At 41.0% G+C, this 21,123-nt stretch overlaps 1 protein-coding gene across 1 annotated transcript in view; it reads right to left on the reverse strand.

The window, feature by feature from the left end:
- Nucleotides 1-21,123, reverse strand: part of LOC124777781 — a 196,115-nt gene that overhangs the window by 117,273 nt on the left and 57,719 nt on the right. The window contains exon 2 of the mRNA XM_047253291.1: nt 10,946-11,017. Coding sequence (XP_047109247.1) covers nt 10,946-11,017 — 72 coding nt within the window. The remainder of the gene's footprint in view (nt 1-10,945; nt 11,018-21,123) is intronic.

A 21,123-nucleotide genomic window follows, 5' to 3' on the forward strand; every position in this document is an offset into this window, starting at 1 on the left:
GTTTACTGTTAAAATTTTGACAGTGGAAGCAGCCTTACTTTGTATGCACTCTGATTTTGCTCTCTGCATATTAACTGGTAGGCACTCACTGGAGGATCTCAAACTACTGCCTAGACTAAAAAAAACCATATGTGCACTCCACAAGTACTTTGTTATCCGAATAGCTGCTCTCTTTGTGTGATGCGTTCTTGACCTATCATGGAGAGTGTGGTGTCACCGCCAGACACCACACTTGCTAGGTGGTAGCCTTTAAATCGGCCGCGGTCCGTTAGTATACGTCGGACCCGCGTGTCGCCACTGTCAGTGATTGCAGACCGAGCGCCGCCACACGGCAGGTCTAGAGAGAATTCCTAGCACTCGCCCCAGTTGTACAGCCGACTTTGCTAGCAATGGTTCACTGACAAATTACGTTCTCATTTGCCGAGACGATAGTTAGCATAGCCTTCAGCTACGCCGGCCGAAGTGGCCGTGCGGTTAAAGGTGCTGCAGCCTGGAACCGCAAGACCGCTACGGTCGCAGGTTTGAATCCTGCCTCGCGCATGGATGTTTGTGATGTCCTTAGGTTAGTTAGGTTTAACTAGTTCTAAGTTCTAGGGGACTAATGACCTCAGCAGTTGAGTCCCATAGTGCTCAGAGCCATTTGAACCTTCAGCTACGTCATTTGCTACGACCTAGCAAGGCGCCATTATCATTTGCTATTTATCTTGTGATGCATGTACCGTCAGATCGATGTTCACCAATTATGGATTAAAGTTAAGTATTCCAGAAGCTACGTACCTTTTTTACTAGACTCAACTCCTTTAACTGTTCCAGACCTCACGCCAGCCTGCGTGAGCTTAAACGCGTGCCTTTCGGCTATCTCATGGTGGCTTGGCTGTCTTGCCAAGTCACAACAGGGAGTCCTATAATTCTCCACCCCATAAGGCAGACCCAGAAATCTGCAGCCACACTTGTCACAGAATGGATGGAGCCTTTGGCTGAGACCCTCCACTTGGCGCCAAACCAATCACCCCCATCAGTTCTGGGAACAATGCTGCAGATTATCAGTTCTGCTTGCAACCAACACGTGAGCTCAGCAGTCTTTACCACTTCCGAACCCTTCCCCCCGTCTTCCTGCTCGGATCTTGCTGAATGAGTGGCCACCGGTCCACTCACAGGCTGAAAGGCCGAGGCCAGACGGCCTCCACATTAAGTTTCTGCCCTAACAACCTCGAAAAATCCAAACAGGAATGCATCAAAAAGGAATTAAAAAGAAGTGTAAAGCAGTGAACACAGTGAAACTACAAGCCGGCCGGTGTGGCCGTGCGGTTCTAGGTGCTTCAGTCTGGAACCGCGTGACCGCTACGGTCGCAGGTTCGAATCCTGCCTCGGGCATGGATGTGTGTGATGTCCTTAGGTTAGTTAGGTTTAAGTCCCATAGTGCTCAGAGCCATTTGAACGGTTTTTTTTTTTTTTTTTTGAAACTACAAACCTAGGAAGTCGCTCTGAGTTAAGAGAAATTGCTAAATCTGATCCATGAGTCTCGATCACTCCTATAGCATTTTTTCCAAACGCCAAAGAAGACCAGTCCACCAGCTGAACATAAAGGAAAACATCAAACTAATGGAAAACGTATAAGTGAGGCACATGCTTGATAGAACGACAGTAAGGAGAATGCCCAAACGAAAAACGAAGTGTAATAAAGCGAACACTAGTTAACAGACCAAAGTATCCAAAAAGAAACACAATTGTGCAACGAGCATCTTATGGCGCGGCCGCCCGTGGCGGCGATCGAGGCGCCACGGCGGGTTCCGCCCTCGAGACGTTGACGTGGCCCAGCAGACCGAGGCCAGCGCCGTCGGGACTCCTCGTTGTCCGACGTCTCTATGGCATAGGCGCCTCTGGTCACCCCTCGTCGCCGGTCGCGCGGCCCACTTCCGTCTTGCCCACAGTGCTTTACTGCACATTCTCGAGCTGATTGTCCCCACTGCTGGAAAACTTGCACGCTGTGTAACAAGGAGGGCCACATCCGATCGGTTTGTCGTAGTCGCTTGACTCGCTCCAGTCCTGCCCCTCCTGGGCCTCAAGATACAGTCCGTGCTCTGCAACCAGTCGTCCCAGAGGATGACCCATCAGCGCGGAAGCGTTTACTCACGCTCCGCCTTTTCACTGAGGATGTCAGTTTTCAGGTCGACACTGGGGCCACTGTCTCCCTGATTAATATTGCGACGTATACCTGGCTGGGCTCTCCTGAGTTCTCACCTCCCTCTCACCGTTTGGCCGCCTACGGAGACGGTTACATTCCCCTTCGTGGGCAGTTCGTCGTCCAGGCGACGTAAGCGTATTCCCCGGCTTCTTACCCTCTTTGTCGTCGGCCATCCGTCGGCTTTTCGAATATTTTTGGCCTCGATGCGTTTCAACTGTTTGGCTTTTTAATTTCTGACGAAGTTAAGGTCGTTTGCACGGCTGTGCCTTTTCAGGACTTGGACGATCTGTGCTCCGCTTTTGTGTCGTTGTTCGCAATGGATCTCGGACAGGCGCGGCTCGTGGTTTCTATACCGGGAAAGGCTGCGGTATTTATCGATCAGAGCCAACATAGACCTCGGGTTAAGCTACAGATTAGTCTGACATAAACAACTAAGAATTCAGGGGGAGGGGGGTGGGCATATCACCCTCTACCCATAATTTTACGTACTGTATCTTCTATAACCAGGTATTAAATATCATTAGAAGCTAACTTAGTTAGTGTTTTTATACGTCATCATTACATTTTCTGACACTTTGCAGCAAATCATATGAAAAGATGCGTTTCGGAGAGATCTTTAATGCGATGAATTTTAACTTTGCGGCTGCTTAATATTTTAGGTGTTTTCAGTTCTAAACTTAAGGCGTTTATTGTGGTTTACCTCTAAAGCTCGAAGTTTACGAGTTCACATGACAATACTGTGATGTTTTGGTGACGCCACAGGTCTTGTGCAAGGAAAACTCACTAAAATCTTGCAAAATACACTCCAAAAAAGAAACTTGCTAATATCACACGATATCAACAAGAGCAGTCAGCATCAGCAAGCAAGGAAAGTAAAGAAATGGGACAAATTTCGCGCGCTTTGTCCTCTAATCACTTATGAAACTCTCACTAGATGGCAGTACTGTTATGTTACTGTAGTCTAGTGCACTCTGGCGGGATATTTGCAAACTTATTCTAAATGTGGTTAAAATAGCCAATGGCAGAAACAAAACAACTATGTAAAACATTATCAAAACAATAATACTAAACGTCGATTAATGACGCATCGAAGCGTAGTAGAGATGTGCAGAGACAGAGATTGGATAGCGAAGTTTTGGCCACTCTACATTCCTTTATTACATAGGTAGTGGAACGTGAAAAACTTGTGGTGGTTGGTATGACACCCTTAGGCTGCAAGCTCTGAGCCTTCGGGTCGTCCATAAAGAGTAGTACTATGTAGAAGCCACGCCCCCAAACCGCTACTACATGCAGCTTACGGACGTTCCAAGGCGCAGCCTAAACACTACTAACCGTTCGGAAAACATCTATCGATACAAACAGTTCCAAAAACGCTGACCGTCGTTATTTTAATCGGAATGGGAAATATGCGAAATTCGTCCTGATAATTTAAATTACGTAATACGTTCTTGCGAAATTTACTTTAACATATATTTTGGGGCGTCTCCGCCTCAGAGCCTTTAATTACGAGCCGCGCCTGATCTCGGATGTGCTTCCGGTTCTCAGGCGCACGTCATCCTATGGCTGGATGCGCAGCCTCGCTTTTTCCAGGCCCGGCCCCTTCCGGTGGCCTTACGGCCGGCAGTCAAGCAGAAACTTGATCGGCTCCAGGCGACTGGCGTTCTGGAGCCTGTAAACGGAATGGGTCCCTTCATCTGTGTGGGGACTTCGGCGCTACAGTCAATGCTCAGTTCCTCATTGACGCTTACCCCATTCTCCGACAGGAAGACCTTCTCGCCAAGCTTGCCGGGGGAGAGTATTTTTCAAAGATCGACCTGGCTGCCGTATCTCAGAACATAATGGTTATCAACACGCCTTTCGGATTGTATAAGTACAGGCACCTTCCCTTTGGTGTCTCTTCGGCGCCGGCCATTTTCCAGCAGTTCCTGGAGGAGCTTACACAGCCTATCCCCGCCTGTGTGAATTATCTGGATGACATCTTGGTCACAGGGCATTCCCGCCAGGAAAATTTGCAAAACCTCAGCGCCTAATTCCACGCTCTGCAATCTGCAGGTTTACACTGTCGGCTGGACAAGTGTGGTTTTTTTCAACCAGAAGTGGAATACTCAGGCCAGTGGCTTAGCAAAGATGGCATTCGCCCTTCAGGTTGTAATGTCGCGGCCGTTGAGGCCCTTCCTCGTCCCAAGGACTTATCTGAACTCCAGGTGTTTTTGGGCAAGGTTACTTATTACTTAAAGTTCTTGCCCCAGGCTGCCTCCGTTGCTCAACCCCTCAATCACTTGCATCGCAAAGGGGTACCTTTTGATTGGACTCCTGCCTGCGACCAGGCTTTTCTCCATTTAAAGACGATGCTGAAGTCCGCCCTTGCCTTACTCCCTTTTCTCCGGACAGCCCCTTGGTGGTGGTGGCTGATGTGTTGGCATACGACACTGGGGCCGTCCTTGCACATCAGGATGCTGATGGCTCCGAACAGCCCATCGCTTATGCCTCTAAGACGTTGACCCAAGCACAATGGAACTACTCCCAGACTGAAAATGAGGCCCTGGCAATCGTGTTCGCCGTCCACAAATTTCACACCTATCTGTTTGTAGCAAAGTTCACCCTCATGACAGACCATAAACCCTTGGTTACGCTTTTCGGACCCCACCCACACCTTCCAGAGTGGACAGCTCAACATCTCCATTGCTGGGCGTTGTTTTTATGAAAATATGCTTACATGATCCGGTATAAGCCCACCGCCCACCATGCTAATGTGGACACTTTGTCACGTCTCCCAGCAGGCCCCGATCCTTCCTTTGACCAACAGGAGGTCCTCTGCTTTCACACTGATTCCGCCCACCGGGATGCACAGGACGGTCTGCCTCTTATGGCTGCTCACATTGTCGTGGCTACCTGCTGCGACCCTATCTTGTGGCACGTTCTCCACTAAGTGGTCCACGGGTGGCCCTCCTATGTTACTCGTCGGAGGCAGTCCAATTTCAGACCCTGGCGCCACCTGTCCCACAGGCTGTCCGTGATCGATGATGTCCTTCTGTTGGCCACGTAGTCAGATGCCCATCTGGTGGTCATTCCTCTGGATTTGCGGCTTCAGGTCCTCAGTTTGTTACACAGCGGGCACTGGGGTATGTCCCGTATGAAAGTTTTGGCTTGCCGGGACGTGTATTGGCCCGGCATCAAAATGGTTCAAATGGCTCTGAGCACTATGGGACTTAACTTCTGAGGTCGTCACCTAGAACTTAGAACTACTTAAACCTAACTAACCTAAGGACATCACACACATCCATGCCCCTGGCAGGATTCAAACCTGCGACCATAGCGGTCAGCCTGGCATCAATGGCAATAATGACCACCTAGTCCGTGGGTGCACTGTATGTGCGCGTCACCAGGCAAGCCCCCCCTGTCATTTACACCCTGGCTTGTGCCTCGCCAGCCCTGGGATCGCATCCATATCGAATTTGCGGGCCCATTTTTGGGGACCATGTTGTTACTTATCGTTGATGCCTACTCCATGTACCCATATGTCATCCGCATGGCATCCACCACCACGGAGGCTACACTCATGGCCCTGGCCCACATTCACGCCATTGAGGGCCTGTCACACACGTTGGTCTCCGATAATGGTCCCCAATTCATGGCGTCCTCCTTCCAAGACTTCTGTCGGGCCAACGGTATCAAACATATCCGTAACCCCCCTTTTCACCCCTTGTCCAGTGTCTCGGTGGAGAGGCTTGTCTGCACTTTTAAACAACAGTTGACAAAGGCAGTCGACACATCTTCAACCACATCGGCCCTCACCCTGTTTTTGAGCACCTGTTGCACTATGCCATTGATGGATGCAGTCCAGCAGAGCTCCTTCATGGGCGACAACCGTAAATCCTGCTCCATTTGCTGATGCCATCCCCCTCCCACCTCCACTCCTGGCCCTCGCAGCATTATGACCCCAGCACAGCTGTGTGATCCTGCGAGTACGGGCGCAAGGCGGGTTGGACGCCCGCCACGGTCGTCGCAGTCCATGGGTGGCGTGTGATGTCCGTGCAGACGTTGAAAGGGTTGGAGCACTGCCATCATAATCAGCTCCACCCGCATGCCCCCATGGGACTCACGCTGCCGCATCCTCCCCTACCTCTTTCGGGTACGGACGTGGTCCTCGAGTTGCCACCCCTGCCCCCAGTTGCCGTCGCCCCGTGGGCCTGCCGCCAGCCCTTCCTGCCCCGGGTGGATTGGCGGCTCCTTCCCCCAACCTGGACACAGGGCCGGCTGTCATGGATACCTCAGGCATCCCTTCCTCCTCACCAACAGCGGTTGATGAGCCCGGCTCTTCTCCCTACTGCCGCCCTCCACAGCACCGTCCCAGGCGTTTCCATCCCTACACCCAAGTTTCAGGGGGGAGGGATCTGGTACGGCACACCACAGAATTTGAATCTGCACCAGACATCATGGGCATCGAAGACCCCTAGAGGTCTCTGCACCATCGCACCGAAAGAGGTCTCTGAAGTTGTGGCTACACTTCTGTAATTCTGACTGCGATACTTCATCATAAACACCAGACTCTTATCAACTGAGCACTTCCTTGCCTATATAAGTGTTGGATTAATGGAAGTGCCGGATTATTGAGAGTGTCTTAAATTCAGCGTAAAAATTTAGTTATTATACTTTATTAAATCCAAAGACACATTCATTTTCATTGAAAACTTTGTCCTTGAGTGTGTACATATCCAGTAGTATCACTCACTAAGAAACATGTTCCAAGCTTGTAGTCATCACAATGATGATAAGTAATGGCAGTATGCTTTTATCACACAATGGCTTTACAAGCATTATGTCAATACTGCACATGTCTGATTGTTGCATAATGTACTCCAGAAAGATGTCTGCTGCTTCGGCACCAGCAGTGTGAGATGTCTTTACGTTCTTGCCTCCTATGTCCTTCTCTTTGTCACTTCCATTACAACTTCCCCAAAAACTGAACCTCAGTTCAACTTATAGAGTTTTTGCTTGAGGTTTAGCATAATACGTCTCCTTTTAGACACCATGATGCTGAAACTTAAAGAAAGCCATAATTCCAACATGTATTGTATTGTTTAACATTATAATTAACTGACAACTTTGTTGCACATGACAATTAATCATTGTATGTGCCATTTCTGCTTGAGCAACTAGAGGGCAGATTGTGGGCTGGGTTAATGAAAGGCTGGGTTACTGAGAGCCAGATTTGCGAAGGTTTAGTGTATTCCTACACTGTCAGTCTTTGTCCATGAAATTTTGCAGTTGTTTCACATAATGGGGATGAGTTCTTATTGCTTCTAATCTTGTTGAAGCAACAAATACAATTTCCATTGCAAAATGGACACTGAATTCACCACACTTGACTGAAGTATGGCAGGTCCATTGAGAAGACATAAAGATAAATGTTAAAACATAGAAAACGAATTTTTTTAGCTCAGACTGCTATCGACTCTACTTAGGGTAAGAAGAATAAAGATTTGTTGCAAGTTACTGCCAGTTTCTGTGACACTCTGAATTCAGTATTATACTCAATATGTTTGACTGGAAAGATTCTGTTCTAAGACACCCGGTTACTGGGATCACAATGGTATGAAATCTTGCCGCATCAACTTGTCACACTGGTTTATATGGCTGTCGACACTTCCTGATCTATCCAATATATTTTTGCTCAGGTAGATCACAATATCAGACAACAGATGTCTGCACATTCATATTTTAAGTGATGTTTCTTACCAACAGTAAGGTGTTACACTATATATCACTTGTGAGGGCAACAGAAACCTGCATACACATGAAATTCAGTAAAAACCATTTAACATCCATCAAAAGAGTAACACTACTACACCAGGAACTGATGCCTGCAGTGTTGGTTATAAGTGTTGCAATATTACTACATGACTACCAACTGGGATATTAGCAACACAATTTTAGGAATCTTTCCTCCATAGCTCTTGCATGGGTACCAGGAAAACACTTGTTTGCAATAGTCAACAACATTATGACCACTTCACAATCGTGTTGGAGACACTATTCTGGAGGAACGACACTGCTGATCCCAGAATGGATTTTCGCTCTGCAGCAGAGTGTATGCTCATGTGAAACTTCCTGGCAGATTAAAACTATGTATGAGATCAGGACTTGAATCTAGGATCTTTGCCTTTCACGGGCAAGTGCTCCACTGACTCAGCTATCCAAGCATGACTCACCAAATGCTGTCAGAGCTTTACTTCTACTAGTACCTAGTTTACTACTGTCCAAACTTCCCAGGAATTCTCCTGCATACCTTGTAGGACTAGCACTCCTGGAAGAAATGATACTCCAGAGACATGGTCATGTCCCACAAGGTACGCTAGAGAACTTCTATGATTTTTGTAAGGGAGGAGATGAGGTACTGGTGGAAGTAAAGTTATGACAGTGAGTCATGCTTGGATAGCTCAGTCGGCAGAACAAATGGCCACAAAAAACAAAAGTTCCAGGTTTGACTCCTAGTCAGGCATGCAGGTTTAATCTGCCAGGCAGTTTCAATACTGCTGTTTACCTCACAATAAGGGACTCCCACAACCTCTTTGAGTATAAACTGCCTGGAGGCATGTACCAACATGGTATCACTGGCTAGGTGATGAAGGTTACAAAAAGCTTCACCCTTTTCACATGTCCATATCCTAAGATAATTAACAGACCCTACCAGTTCTTTCTGATGGCTACTATATAACACTGCAGATGTTCTTCACTTCCACATGAAACTTGTAAACAAAGATTTTCTGTGACGAATGTACTACTAGAGATGAATTGAAAGAGCTTTGTTCATTGTGGATTAAATCAGTAGAGACATGATGTTGTGTCCCAGAAATCACATTATTAATAGAAGATCGACTGCTATCCAGTAATTCTAAAATGAAAAATCTAAACCCATATTTACATGATGACTTGCTTCAGTGATGAGGTTATCTCCAATATCCAGAGCTAACTTCAGAACCATGTAATCCACTCATTTTTTAAGAAAACAATCCGTTCATTAACCTTTTGTTCATGAATATCCATATTTGCTTGTACTGCACTGAAGTTTTTTTCATTATTAAAGCTGTCCCCTATCACTGACTACCACACAACAAAATTCACAACACTGTACACTGTGAAATAGAGGTTCTACTATCAGCATGCCTTTCAAATCCATTGAATTCTTCATAATCAACTTTGCTCAACCTTTATTTTAAAAAACAAATGAATCTACAATCAATAGATACACTGTAAATAGTCTTCACGGGTTTGCCATCGGATCACGTTGGCTAGGTAGCCACCAGCAGGGTTGAACCACCTGAAGATGTCAGACAGTAGCTCCAAGGAAATATTGTGGAATATGCACAATGTGATCTGGCAGCAAACCTGACAAGACTATTTACGACATATCCACCGGGAAAGCTTGAAGAGTCACAATATATACAGGGTGATTCAAAAAGAATACCACAACTTTAGGAATTTAAAACTCTGCAACGACAAAAGGCAGAGCTAAGCACTATCTGTCGGCGAATTAAGGGAGCTATAAAGTTTCATTTAGTTGTACATTTGTTCGCTTGAGGCGCTGTTGACTAGGCGTCAACGTCAGTTGATGCGAAGATGGCGACCGCTCAACAGAAAGCTTTTTGTGTTATTGAGTACGGCAGAAGTGAATCGACGACAGTTGTTCAGCGTGCATTTCGAACGAAGTATGGTGTTAAACCTACTGATAGGTGCTGTATTAAACGTTGGTATAAACAGTTTACAGAGAATGGGTGTTTGTGCAAAGGGAAAAGTTCTGGACGGCCGAGAACGAGTGATGAAAATGTAGCACGCATCCAGCAAGCATTTGTTCGCAGCCCAGGAAAATCGACTCGCAGAGCTAGCAGAGAGCTGCAAATTCCACAATCAACTGTATGGAGAGTCCTACGAAAAAGGTTAGTTATGAAACCTTATCCTGAGGCAATGGATCGGCCGCCAGGCAGCCCGTGACAGAGCACTTCATCACTGGCCTCCAAGAAGCCCTGATCTTACCCCCTGCGATTTTTTCTTATGGGGGTATATTAAGGATATGGTGTTTCGGCCACCTCTCCCAGCCACCATTGATGATTTGAAACGAGAAATAACAGCAGCTATCCAAACTGTTACGCCTGATATGCTACAGAGAGTGTGGAAAGAGTTGGAGTATCGGGTTGATATTGCTCGAGTGTCTGCAGGGGGCCATATTGAACATCTCTGAACTTGTTTTTGAGTCAAAAAAAACCTTTTTAAATACTCTTTGTAATGATGTATAACAGAAGGTTCTATTATGTTTCTTTCATTAAATACACATTTTTAAAGTTGTGGTATTCTTTTTGAATCACCCTGTACACTGTTCTACTTAATGGTGTGGTAACTAGAGCCATAGATCTGGAGCTCATTACTGCCACCATGGCAGATAAGGTGTCTGCCATACTATTTATAGTAGCAACACTCCGAATCCACTAACATGTTATCCAAAAAGATATAACCTGGAAGTTTGTAGCTCCTTGCGCAACGGGTGGGGAAGGGAGGGGGGGGGGGGGTCACAGGGGCGTACCAAATGTTTTTACCTACATTCTTACACAATGATTGCCCAGTAAATTATAAATGGAAAAGTCTTCTTTTATTTAAGGTACTCAGTATTGGAATAAGTGTGTAAAAAATATATGCTCAGCAAAAGAAAAACTTAGGTTTCAAAACAATGAAACACATTAACTTTAAAAAGTACACTGTACATACATAGAAAAAATTCCTGCGATAAATGGTTGGCACCAATTTTCCTCATTTTTGATGTCAGCAAGTATTTCGTCCCTGTAACATAATAATCACAGTTTTTAGAATACATGGAAAAATATATACAAATGCAAGATAAATAGAACCCAAACTATAATGAGAAGAGAAACCAAGTCATATCATTAGAATATTTAAGTAAAACAAATTATTCTCCTCAATGTACACATACAAAAGGCAACAAAAAGAGTAAAATAAAGAGAAGAAAAACCAAGTCATACTCGTCCAACTTTTAACTGAAATCAAGTAACCACCCATCAAAACACACACACACACACACACACACACACACACACACACACACACACATACAAAGGTGTGTGCATGCGCCACAGACCCCCATTAAAGAGAAAAAGGCTCACGGATGCATAACAAAGTAATGAAAAGCTTTATCAGTTACAAAGTACACAAAACCACAATACCGATTTCAAGAAAAATGGAGAGGGGACCTAAGTGGAACTACAGAGGAATGAATTTCAAGGTTTAGATGAAAATATGTATGCTTCTTATTCCATAAACATTTGGTAACATTGGGCTACTAGAGACCATTTCAGTAACCTAAACATTTTAAACAAGTGTGAAAAAGCATTTAACAGTGTTGAAATGAAATGTATTATAAAAGAAGAATAACACAGTTAAACAGGTTGATTGAAGACATTTTTATGGTTGATATAAAATGCTGCCAGCAAGGAAAGAGGAGTGTGTCTGGACAACTGAGAATGTGAGACCAGGTACAAGTCAGCTGACGCCATTTTCTGGCCTTAACTAATGTTTTGCTAGACAGTGACACTGTATTTATAGACTCTGCCAAACAGCGAATCAGACAGCTTGTACTGTTGTGCAAGTCGATTATGCCTATATGTAAGATTGTTAGATCAAAGCTACACTTCAGCGTCTAATGATTGGTATACTTATTTAGCCAAGTGAACTATCTTACTAGAGAAACTTTCTGAACTAAGTTTTATCATTGTTTTTCACACAGAAACTTTATTGCCAAAAACATATATAAGAAGGCATCATAAACTATACACTTTGCACTATTTTTGAAAATAGTCGCCACCAACTCTTATTCTTATGCAAGTTGACTATGCCTGTGTGTACAATTGCTAGAATGAAGCTACACCAAAGACTGGTATACTTATTTAATGAAGTGAAACTTTGCTATCATATAGGTGTACAAAATTTGCAAAAATTTAATTTTTATATTCAGTCCCACAAGAGATAACTAGCCCCAAACTTTACAAAAAATAAATATTTTCAAATTTCTTGCTCTATATGAGTGTTCTTGTTCTAAGGCTAGTAGTTTACGATACCTAGCTGGTGGAAAAAAACCGCTGATATATCACTGCTTGGTTCTTATTTATGGGTCTAAAAAGTGGTTTTTCTAAATTTTCAGTACCAAACTTTGGAGTCCATTTCATCTGGTTCTTTTTGAATTTAGGGTATTTTGAGTTCTAAACAATGTTGTAGACTTTTCTAAAAACAATCATGTCAACTGCAATGTTGTAACTTAACCCAGTGCGGATATATTCAAGTTTATGTTAATGTCTCCAAACTGAAAAACCGTTGTGCGCTTACAAATAAAAATGGCTGCCATTCAGTAACAGTGCAAGGCAACTTCGTTTAAAAACTGCTTTTAACTTCTCAATTATAGTGTAATCACATATTTCAAAAACCAAAATATTTAAAAACAGTTAAGCAACCAGCTTAATTTTTATTGGATCACTTCAAATGTACCGACCCTATATATCTTGTCAGTTTTATTTTCTGAATTGTGGAAGAATAATGTTACTGTTTTGTTTTCATTTACCATCAATTCTTTCACTTTAAAAAAATTTAAAAAGCCACATTGGGAGTTTCTTAGACATGGTCCTAAAGGAGTTTCTTACAAATAAATGTTTTTATAGTATTAAGGAATTCCTTTCATAGGAGTAGAACACTTTCATTTTTTTAAATTATATTTACATGTAAAAGTTGTATAATTATTTCTTTTATTTTTATTGTTTGTAGTTTTCCCACAAGATTACAACATGGAGTGTGTGATATGTCCACAATTCAAATCCTTGTATTTGTCTATGAAGAATAAATACAGTAAAAATAACTATTACGAGTTAGTAGTCTATGGCAATTTCAATGAGATTTTCTAAATGATTCTGATAAGAAAAATGATCTGGAAACAATGGAAGGAGTATACAGAGGGTGTATACAAGGGCGATGTACTTGAGGACAATATTATGGAAATGGAAGAGGATGTAGATGAAATGGAAGATACGATACTTTGTGAAGAGTTTGACAGAGCACTGAAAGACCTAAGTTGAAACAAGGCCCTGGGAGTACACAACAGTCCATTAGAACTACTGACAGCCTCGGGAGAGCCAGTCCTGACAAAACTCTACCATCTGGTGATCAAAATGTATGAGACAGGCGAAATACCCTCAGACTTCAAGAAGAATATAATAATTCCAATCCCAAAGAAAGCAGGCGTTGACAGATGTGAAAATTACCGAACTATCAGTTAAATAAGTCACGGCTGCAAAATACTAACGCGAATTCTGTACAGACAAATGGAAAAACTGGTAGAAGCTGACCTTGGGGAAGATCAGTTTGGATTCTGCAGAATTATTGGAACACGTGAGGCAATACTGACCCTACGACTTATCTTAGAAGATAGATTAAGGGAAGTCAAACCTACATTTCAAGCATTTGTAGACTTAGAGAAAGCTTTTGACAATGTTGACTGGAATACTCTCTTTCAAATTCTGAAGGTGGCAGGGATAAAATACAGGGAGCAAAAGGCCATTTACAATTTGTACAGAAACCAGATGGCAGTTATAAGAGGTGAGGGGCATAAAAGGTAAGCAGTCGTTGGGAAGGGAGTGAGACAGGGTTGTAGCCTATCCCCGATGTTATCCAATCTCTATATTGAGCAAGCAGTAAAGGAAACAAAAGAAAAATTCGGAGTAGGTATTAAAATCCATGGAGAAGAAATAAAAACTTTGAGGTTTGCCGATGACATTGTAATTCCGTCAGAGACAGCAAAGGACTTGGAAGAGCAGCTGAACGGAATGGGCAGTGTCTTGAAAGGAGGAGATAAGATGAACTTCAATAAAAGCAAAATGAGAACAATGGAATGTAGTCAAATTAAGTCAGGTGATGCTGAGGGAATTAGATTAGGAAATGAGACACTTAAAGTAGTAAATGAGTTTTGCTTTTTGGAGAGCAAAATAACTGATGATGGTCGAAGTAGAGAGGATATTAATGTAGACTGGCAATGGCAAGGAAAGTGTTTCTGAAGAAGAGAAATTTGTTAACATCGAGTATCGATTTAAGTGTCAGGAAGTCGTTTCTGAAAGTATTTGTATGGAGTGTAGCCATGTATGGAAATGAAACGTGGACGATAAATAGTTTAGACAAGAAGAGAATAGAAGCTTTCGAAATGTGGTGCTACAGAAGAATGCTGAAATTAGATCTGTAGATTACATAACTAATGAGGAGGTATTGAACAGAATTGAGCAGAAGAGAAATTTGTGGCACAACTTGACTAGAAGAAGGGATCGGTTGGTAGGACATGTACTGAGGCATCAAGGAATCATCAATTTAGTATTTGAGGGCAGTGTGGAGGGTAAAAATCGTAAAGGGAGACCAAGAGGTGAATGCACTAAGCAGATTCAGGAGGTAGGTTGCAGTAGGTACTGGGAGATGAAGAATCTTTCACAGGATAGATTAGCATGGAAATCTGCATAAAACCAGTCTCTGGACTGAAGACCACAACAACAACAACCACCACCCAGAATCCCAAATATGTCGGTATGTGTTCTTCAGAAGAAGGACTCCTGGCTAAAAGCTTATTTGTTTATCAGTCTTTTTTTGATGCCTGTCCATGTTTCAACATCTCTACTATAGGGTTAGTTCGGATAAATAAGATAGTGCCTCATAGTACTGATAATCCACAGTGGAAATCAGTTACAGTTATTTGACTCCAAAAACAATTTTTTTAAAAATAATTTGTAAGAGATCATCTGGGATGAAGTTTATATAGAACCAAATGCTGAAATAAAATTTAATCTATTCCATGATTAATTTCTAGCATTATTTGAAAATGGCTTTCCACATAAGCTTGTCAGAAAAAAACCTAGAGGGATTAAAGTATCTTGTGAAAGGAACTGGTGGATGTATCTGTTGGTAATAACAAGTAGAGATCCTGCAGCAGTAGCCTTTAAAAACACCTTGAAGGAAGTGCTACAAAACAATGCCAAGGCTATTGCCAAACAAGTTGAATGAAGCAACAAAAGATGTGGGCATCCCTCTCACAAGCTGAATGATGATGATGATGATGATAATAATAATAATAATGGTTTATTTGTCCATATTAACTTTTACAATCATGGACATAGTCAGTCAGTACATACATCTATAATATAAAAATGAATCGCAAAATGTGTTGGTAAGCGCATAACTCAACAACGCCTCGACCAATTTGGCCAAATCTTTTTTTAAAATGTTCGTTGAAGTTCAAGGATGGTTTTTACGGCGAGAAAAATTAGAATTATTGCTGGAAAAACCCTAAAAATAGCCCTTTTCTTTTTCCTATACAAATGATTTGTAACTAAAACGTAGTCAATTTGAGCTTTATTGCTATGGTATAAAGTTCATATTAAAATGAATCGCAAAATGTGTTGGTAAGCGCATAACTCAACAACGCCTCGACCAATTTGGCCAAATCTTTTTTTAAAATGTTCGTTGAAGTTCAAGGATGGTTTTAGAATTATTGCTGGAAAAACCCTAAAAATAGCCCTTTTCTTTTTCCTATACAAATGATTTGTAACTAAAACGTAGTCAATTTGAGCTTTATTGCTATGGTATAAAGTTCATATTAAATTACAAGCACTCACTGTTGTCTAAGCAATGTAGGTGTGTTCCTAACGTCAAAGATCATATCTATCAAAACAATGTGCGTGTGTGCGTTGGAGCACAGAATACATAGTTGGAGAAGTTTAATGTCGCGTTCCGAAACTCGCGTTTCTTTTGTATTAGTTTCGGCACGCGAGATAAAATGCATCAGTTTCCACGTCATTACATCAGTCAAACAAAAATCGCGTTACAATTCGTACGGCTTAAAAGGATTTGACTTCAAGTTATATAAAATTTAAAAAAAAAAAAAGTTGTCTGTGACCTAATCTACTGAGTTTGCTTTTGTCAACTGATACACGAAACAAATTCGTGTTTTGTGCAGAGTGTTTACTTAGTTAGTGTTTGTTTAGTTCGTGATTAGTGAAAAACTAATTTATATTTGATATGCCTCCTATAAGACGAAGCAATTTAGGTAGAAGAACCAGAAATGCTACAAACCAAGCTAATTACCGATCTAATCGTACGGCACAAGAACGTGACGACGGAAATGAACGTGAAAGAATTCGGATATCACAAACGCGTGAAGCGCGAGCGCGACATTCAACTAATAATCGCGCAAGTTTGAATCGAGCTGCTTTCAGTTACGATGTGTCAATTGACTACAGTAACTACCAATGTGTTGTTATTGGTTCTATGAACTCGGTTTGCTCACACTGTAAGGCATTAAAATACAAAAACGAAGCCAATGGATTGTGTTGCGCAAATGGTAAAGTGAAATTGATACCATTGGACCCACCACCAGAACCATTGTACTCATTGGTTTCAGGAATAGGAACAGATTCTATACACTTTTTGACACATATCCAACAATATAACAATTGCTTTCAAATGACTTCATTTGGGGCAACAAATGTAGTTCGGGAAAATTTTATGCCAACTTACAAGGTATGTATTATAGCAGTTACTCATAATTATTTTAGCGAACAAAATTTTCTGTCACAAAAGTTAAGATGTGTCACTAATCTTCAATTTCTTAATCTATAATATAAAAATGAATCGCAAAATGTGTTGGTAAGCGCATAACTCAACAACGCCTCGACCAATTTGGCCAAATCTTTTTTTAAAATGTTCGTTGAAGTTCAAGGATGGTTTTTACAGCGAGAAAAATTAGAATTATTGCTGGAAAAACCCTAAAAATAGCCCTTTTCTTTTTCCTATACAAATGATTTGTAACTAAAACGTAGTCAATTTGAGCTTTATTGCTATGGTATAAAGTTCATATTAAAATGAATCGCAAAATGTGTTGGTAAGCGCATAACTCAACAACGCCTCGACCAATTTGGCCAAATCTTTTTTTAAAATGTTCGTTGAAGTTCAAGGATGGTTTTAGAATTATTGCTGGAAAAACCCTAAAAATAGCCCTTTTCTTTTTCCTATACAAATGATTTGTAACTAAAACGTAGTGAATTTGAGCTTTATTGCTATGGTATAAAGTTCATATTAAATTACAAGCACTCACTGTTGTCTAAGCAATGTAGGTGTGTTCCTAACGTCAAAGATCATATCTATCAAAACAATGTGCGTGTGTGCGTTGGAGCACAGAATACATAGTTGGAGAAGTTTAATGTCACGTTCCGAAACTCGCGTTTCTTTTGTATTAGTTTCGGCACGCGAGATAAAATGCATCAGTTTCCACGTCATTACATCAGTCAAACAAAAATCGCGTTACAATTCGTACGGCTTAAAAGGATTTGACTTCAAGTTATATAAAATTTAAAAAAAAAAAAAGTTGTCTGTGACCTAATCTACTGAGTTTGCTTTTGTCAACTGATACACGAAACAAATTCGTGTTTTGTGCAGAGTGTTTACTTAGTTAGTGTTTGTTTAGTTCGTGATTAGTGAAAAACTAATTTATATTTGATATGCCTCCTATAAGACGAAGCAATTTAGGTAGAAGAACCAGAAATGCTACAAACCAAGCTAATTACCGATCTAATCGTACGGCACAAGAACGTGACGACGGAAATGAACGTGAAAGAATTCGGATATCACAAACGCGTGAAGCGCGAGCGCGACATTCAACTAATAATCGCGCAAGTTTGAATCGAGCTGCTTTCAGTTACGATGTGTCAATTGACTACAGTAACTACCAATGTGTTGTTATTGGTTCTATGAACTCGGTTTGCTCACACTGTAAGGCATTAAAATACAAAAACGAAGCCAATGGATTGTGTTGCGCAAATGGTAAAGTGAAATTGATACCATTGGACCCACCACCAGAACCATTGTACTCATTGGTTTCAGGAATAGGAACAGATTCTATACACTTTTTGACACATATCCAACAATATAACAATTGCTTTCAAATGACTTCATTTGGGGCAACAAATGTAGTTCGGGAAAATTTTATGCCAACTTTCAAGGTATGTATTATAGCAGTTACTCATAATTATTTTAGCGAACAAAATTTTCTGTCACAAAAGTTAAGATGTGTCACTAATCTTCAATTTCTTAATCACTTATATATCACTTAGTCATCATATTATATGGTGATTCAGTTTCAGTGACACTTTTATTATATTTTATATTTGATAGATATTAGTTCAAACTAAATATATACTTTTTAAGATCAAATATTATTTAAGTTTGATCACTGACAATCCATTAATTTATACCACACCATAATATTTTATTTTATTTACAGATACAAGGGCAAATATATCACAGAGCAGGTTCACTGTTACCAGTGTCAGATAGCGACAACAAATTCCTGCAAATTTATTTTATGGGCAATTCACCACAAGAAATTGATCTGCGTTGTGCACATAACAATTTAGTAAAGAGGTCTATTGTAGAACAATTACAAACTTTATTTCATCAACACAATCAATTGATTATATTGTTTAAAACTGCCCTGGATCTGATGCCATCCGATAATCACAAAATTGTAATCAGAGCTGATAAAACACCTGCAGGTCAACATACAAGACGTTTTAATGCACCAACTATTGATGACGTTGCTATCGTTGTAGTTGGAGAAAACTTGGAATCCCGTGATATTGTTTTACATCGTCGGAATGATCAATTACAACGTATAAAGGAAACACACCGCTCATATGATGCACTGCAATATCCCATTATATTTTGGCAAGGTGAAGATGGCTACGATTTCTCAATAAAAATGATAAATCCCATTACAGGTAACTAAAATATTAATTTAGCTATGGCGATAATATCTCAGTCATTATATTATGTATTTTAATTTTATATTTGAATGTTATTAAAAGAAAATCTATTTACAGGTTCTGAAACCAACAAAAAAGTCAGTTCAATGAACTATTATTCATACCGCCTAATGATTCGGGAAAATGAAGAAAATCACATATTGAAATGTCGGCGATTATATCACAAATATGTTGTTGACATGTATGTAAAAATTGAAACGGAGAGATTAACATTCATCAGGTTGAATCAAACCAAACTCCGATCTGAAGAGTATATTCACCTTCGAGATGCGATTAATACTGATGGAAATGCACAGAATGTCGGTCGGATGACTATTCTTCCAGCAACATACATCGGAAGCCCTCGGCATATGCACGAATATGCTCAAGATGCCATGTCGTATGTTCGTCATTATGGTACAGCAGATTTGTTCATCACATTTACATGCCATCCGCAATGGATAGAAATCAAGCAGGAGTTATTCCCTGGGCAATCACCCATTGATCGTCATGATATTACAGCCAGAGTCTTTAGACAAAAGTTGAAATCTTTAATGGATTTCATCGTAAAACATAATGTGTTTGGTGAGACACGCTGCTGGATGTATTCTGTGGAGTGGCAGAAACGAGGATTGCCACATGCACACATTTTGATTTGGTTGGTTGAAAAGATAAGGCCAAATGAAGTTGATGCAGTGATATCAGCTGAAATCCCTAATGTACAAGTAGATCCTGGATTGCATGAGGTAGTTATCAAAAACATGATACATGGTCCCTGTGGAACTCTTAATCAAAATTCACCGTGTATGATGGATGGTAAATGTTCAAAACGATATCCACGGACATTAATATCGGAAACAATTACTGGTAATGACGGTTATCCATTGTATCGTCGCAGATCGACAGCAGACAATGGAAAATCAACAATTGTCAAATTAAATCAACAAGATATTGAAATAGATAATCGTTGGATTGTTCCATATTCACCCATTTTATCAAAGACATTCAAAGCACACATCAACGTTGAATCTTGCCATTCAGTGAAATCTATTAAATACATTTGCAAATATGTAACCAAAGGGAGTGATATGGCTGTGATTGGAATTGGTGCAGAGAATTCCAATGATGAAGTTACCCAATACCAAATGGGCCGCTATGTCAGTAGTAATGAAGCAGTTTGGCGAATATTTTCTTTTCCTATTCATGAGAGACACCCTTCTGTTGTTCACTTAGCTGTGCATTTAGAAAATGGACAAAGAGTGTATTTTACAGCACAGCACGCAGTACAAAGAGCTGCTCAGCCACCATCTACTACATTAACCAGTTTTTTTGAGACATGCCAAAACGATCATTTCGCACAAACATTGCTATATTCTGAAATGCCAAAATATTATACCTGGAATCAATCCTCAAGGAGATTTATACGACGGAAATAAGGAAAACCAGTTCCAGGATATACAGATGTATATTCCACCGATGCGATTGGCCGGATTTATTCAGTACATCCAAGCAATGATGAATGTTTTTATTTACGACTGCTATTAGTCAATGTACGTGGCCCAACATCATTCCAACAGTTACGAACTGTTCATGGTGAATTGTGTGGATCCTACAGAGAAGCCTGTCAACGTTTGCAATTGCTTGAAAATGACGCTCATTGGGAGCAAACTCTCAATGATGCTGTAATATCATCACACGCTCATCAAATACGAACATTGTTTTCTATAATCATATCTACATGCTTCCCATCAAACCCAATTGATTTGTGGATCAAGTACAAAGATTATATGTGTGATGATATTTTGTATCAAATACGGAATAGAATGGGAAATCCAAATATACAAATCAGTGAAGAAATTTACAATGAAGCATTGATTTCAATTGAGGACATGTGCTTGATAATGTCAAACAAACTATTAATTCAATTAGGCCTGACCGCGCCCAATCGTCCAATGCATGACGCTTTTAACCAAGAGTTGCATCGAGAAAAACTGTATGATCTCAACGCTTTGAAAGAATTAATTCAAACAAATCTTCCACTGTTAACTGAAC

Source organism: Schistocerca piceifrons, chromosome 2 (assembly GCF_021461385.2).
Source record: "Schistocerca piceifrons isolate TAMUIC-IGC-003096 chromosome 2, iqSchPice1.1, whole genome shotgun sequence".
In the NCBI taxonomy this organism is placed as follows: Eukaryota; Metazoa; Arthropoda; class Insecta; order Orthoptera; family Acrididae; genus Schistocerca; species Schistocerca piceifrons.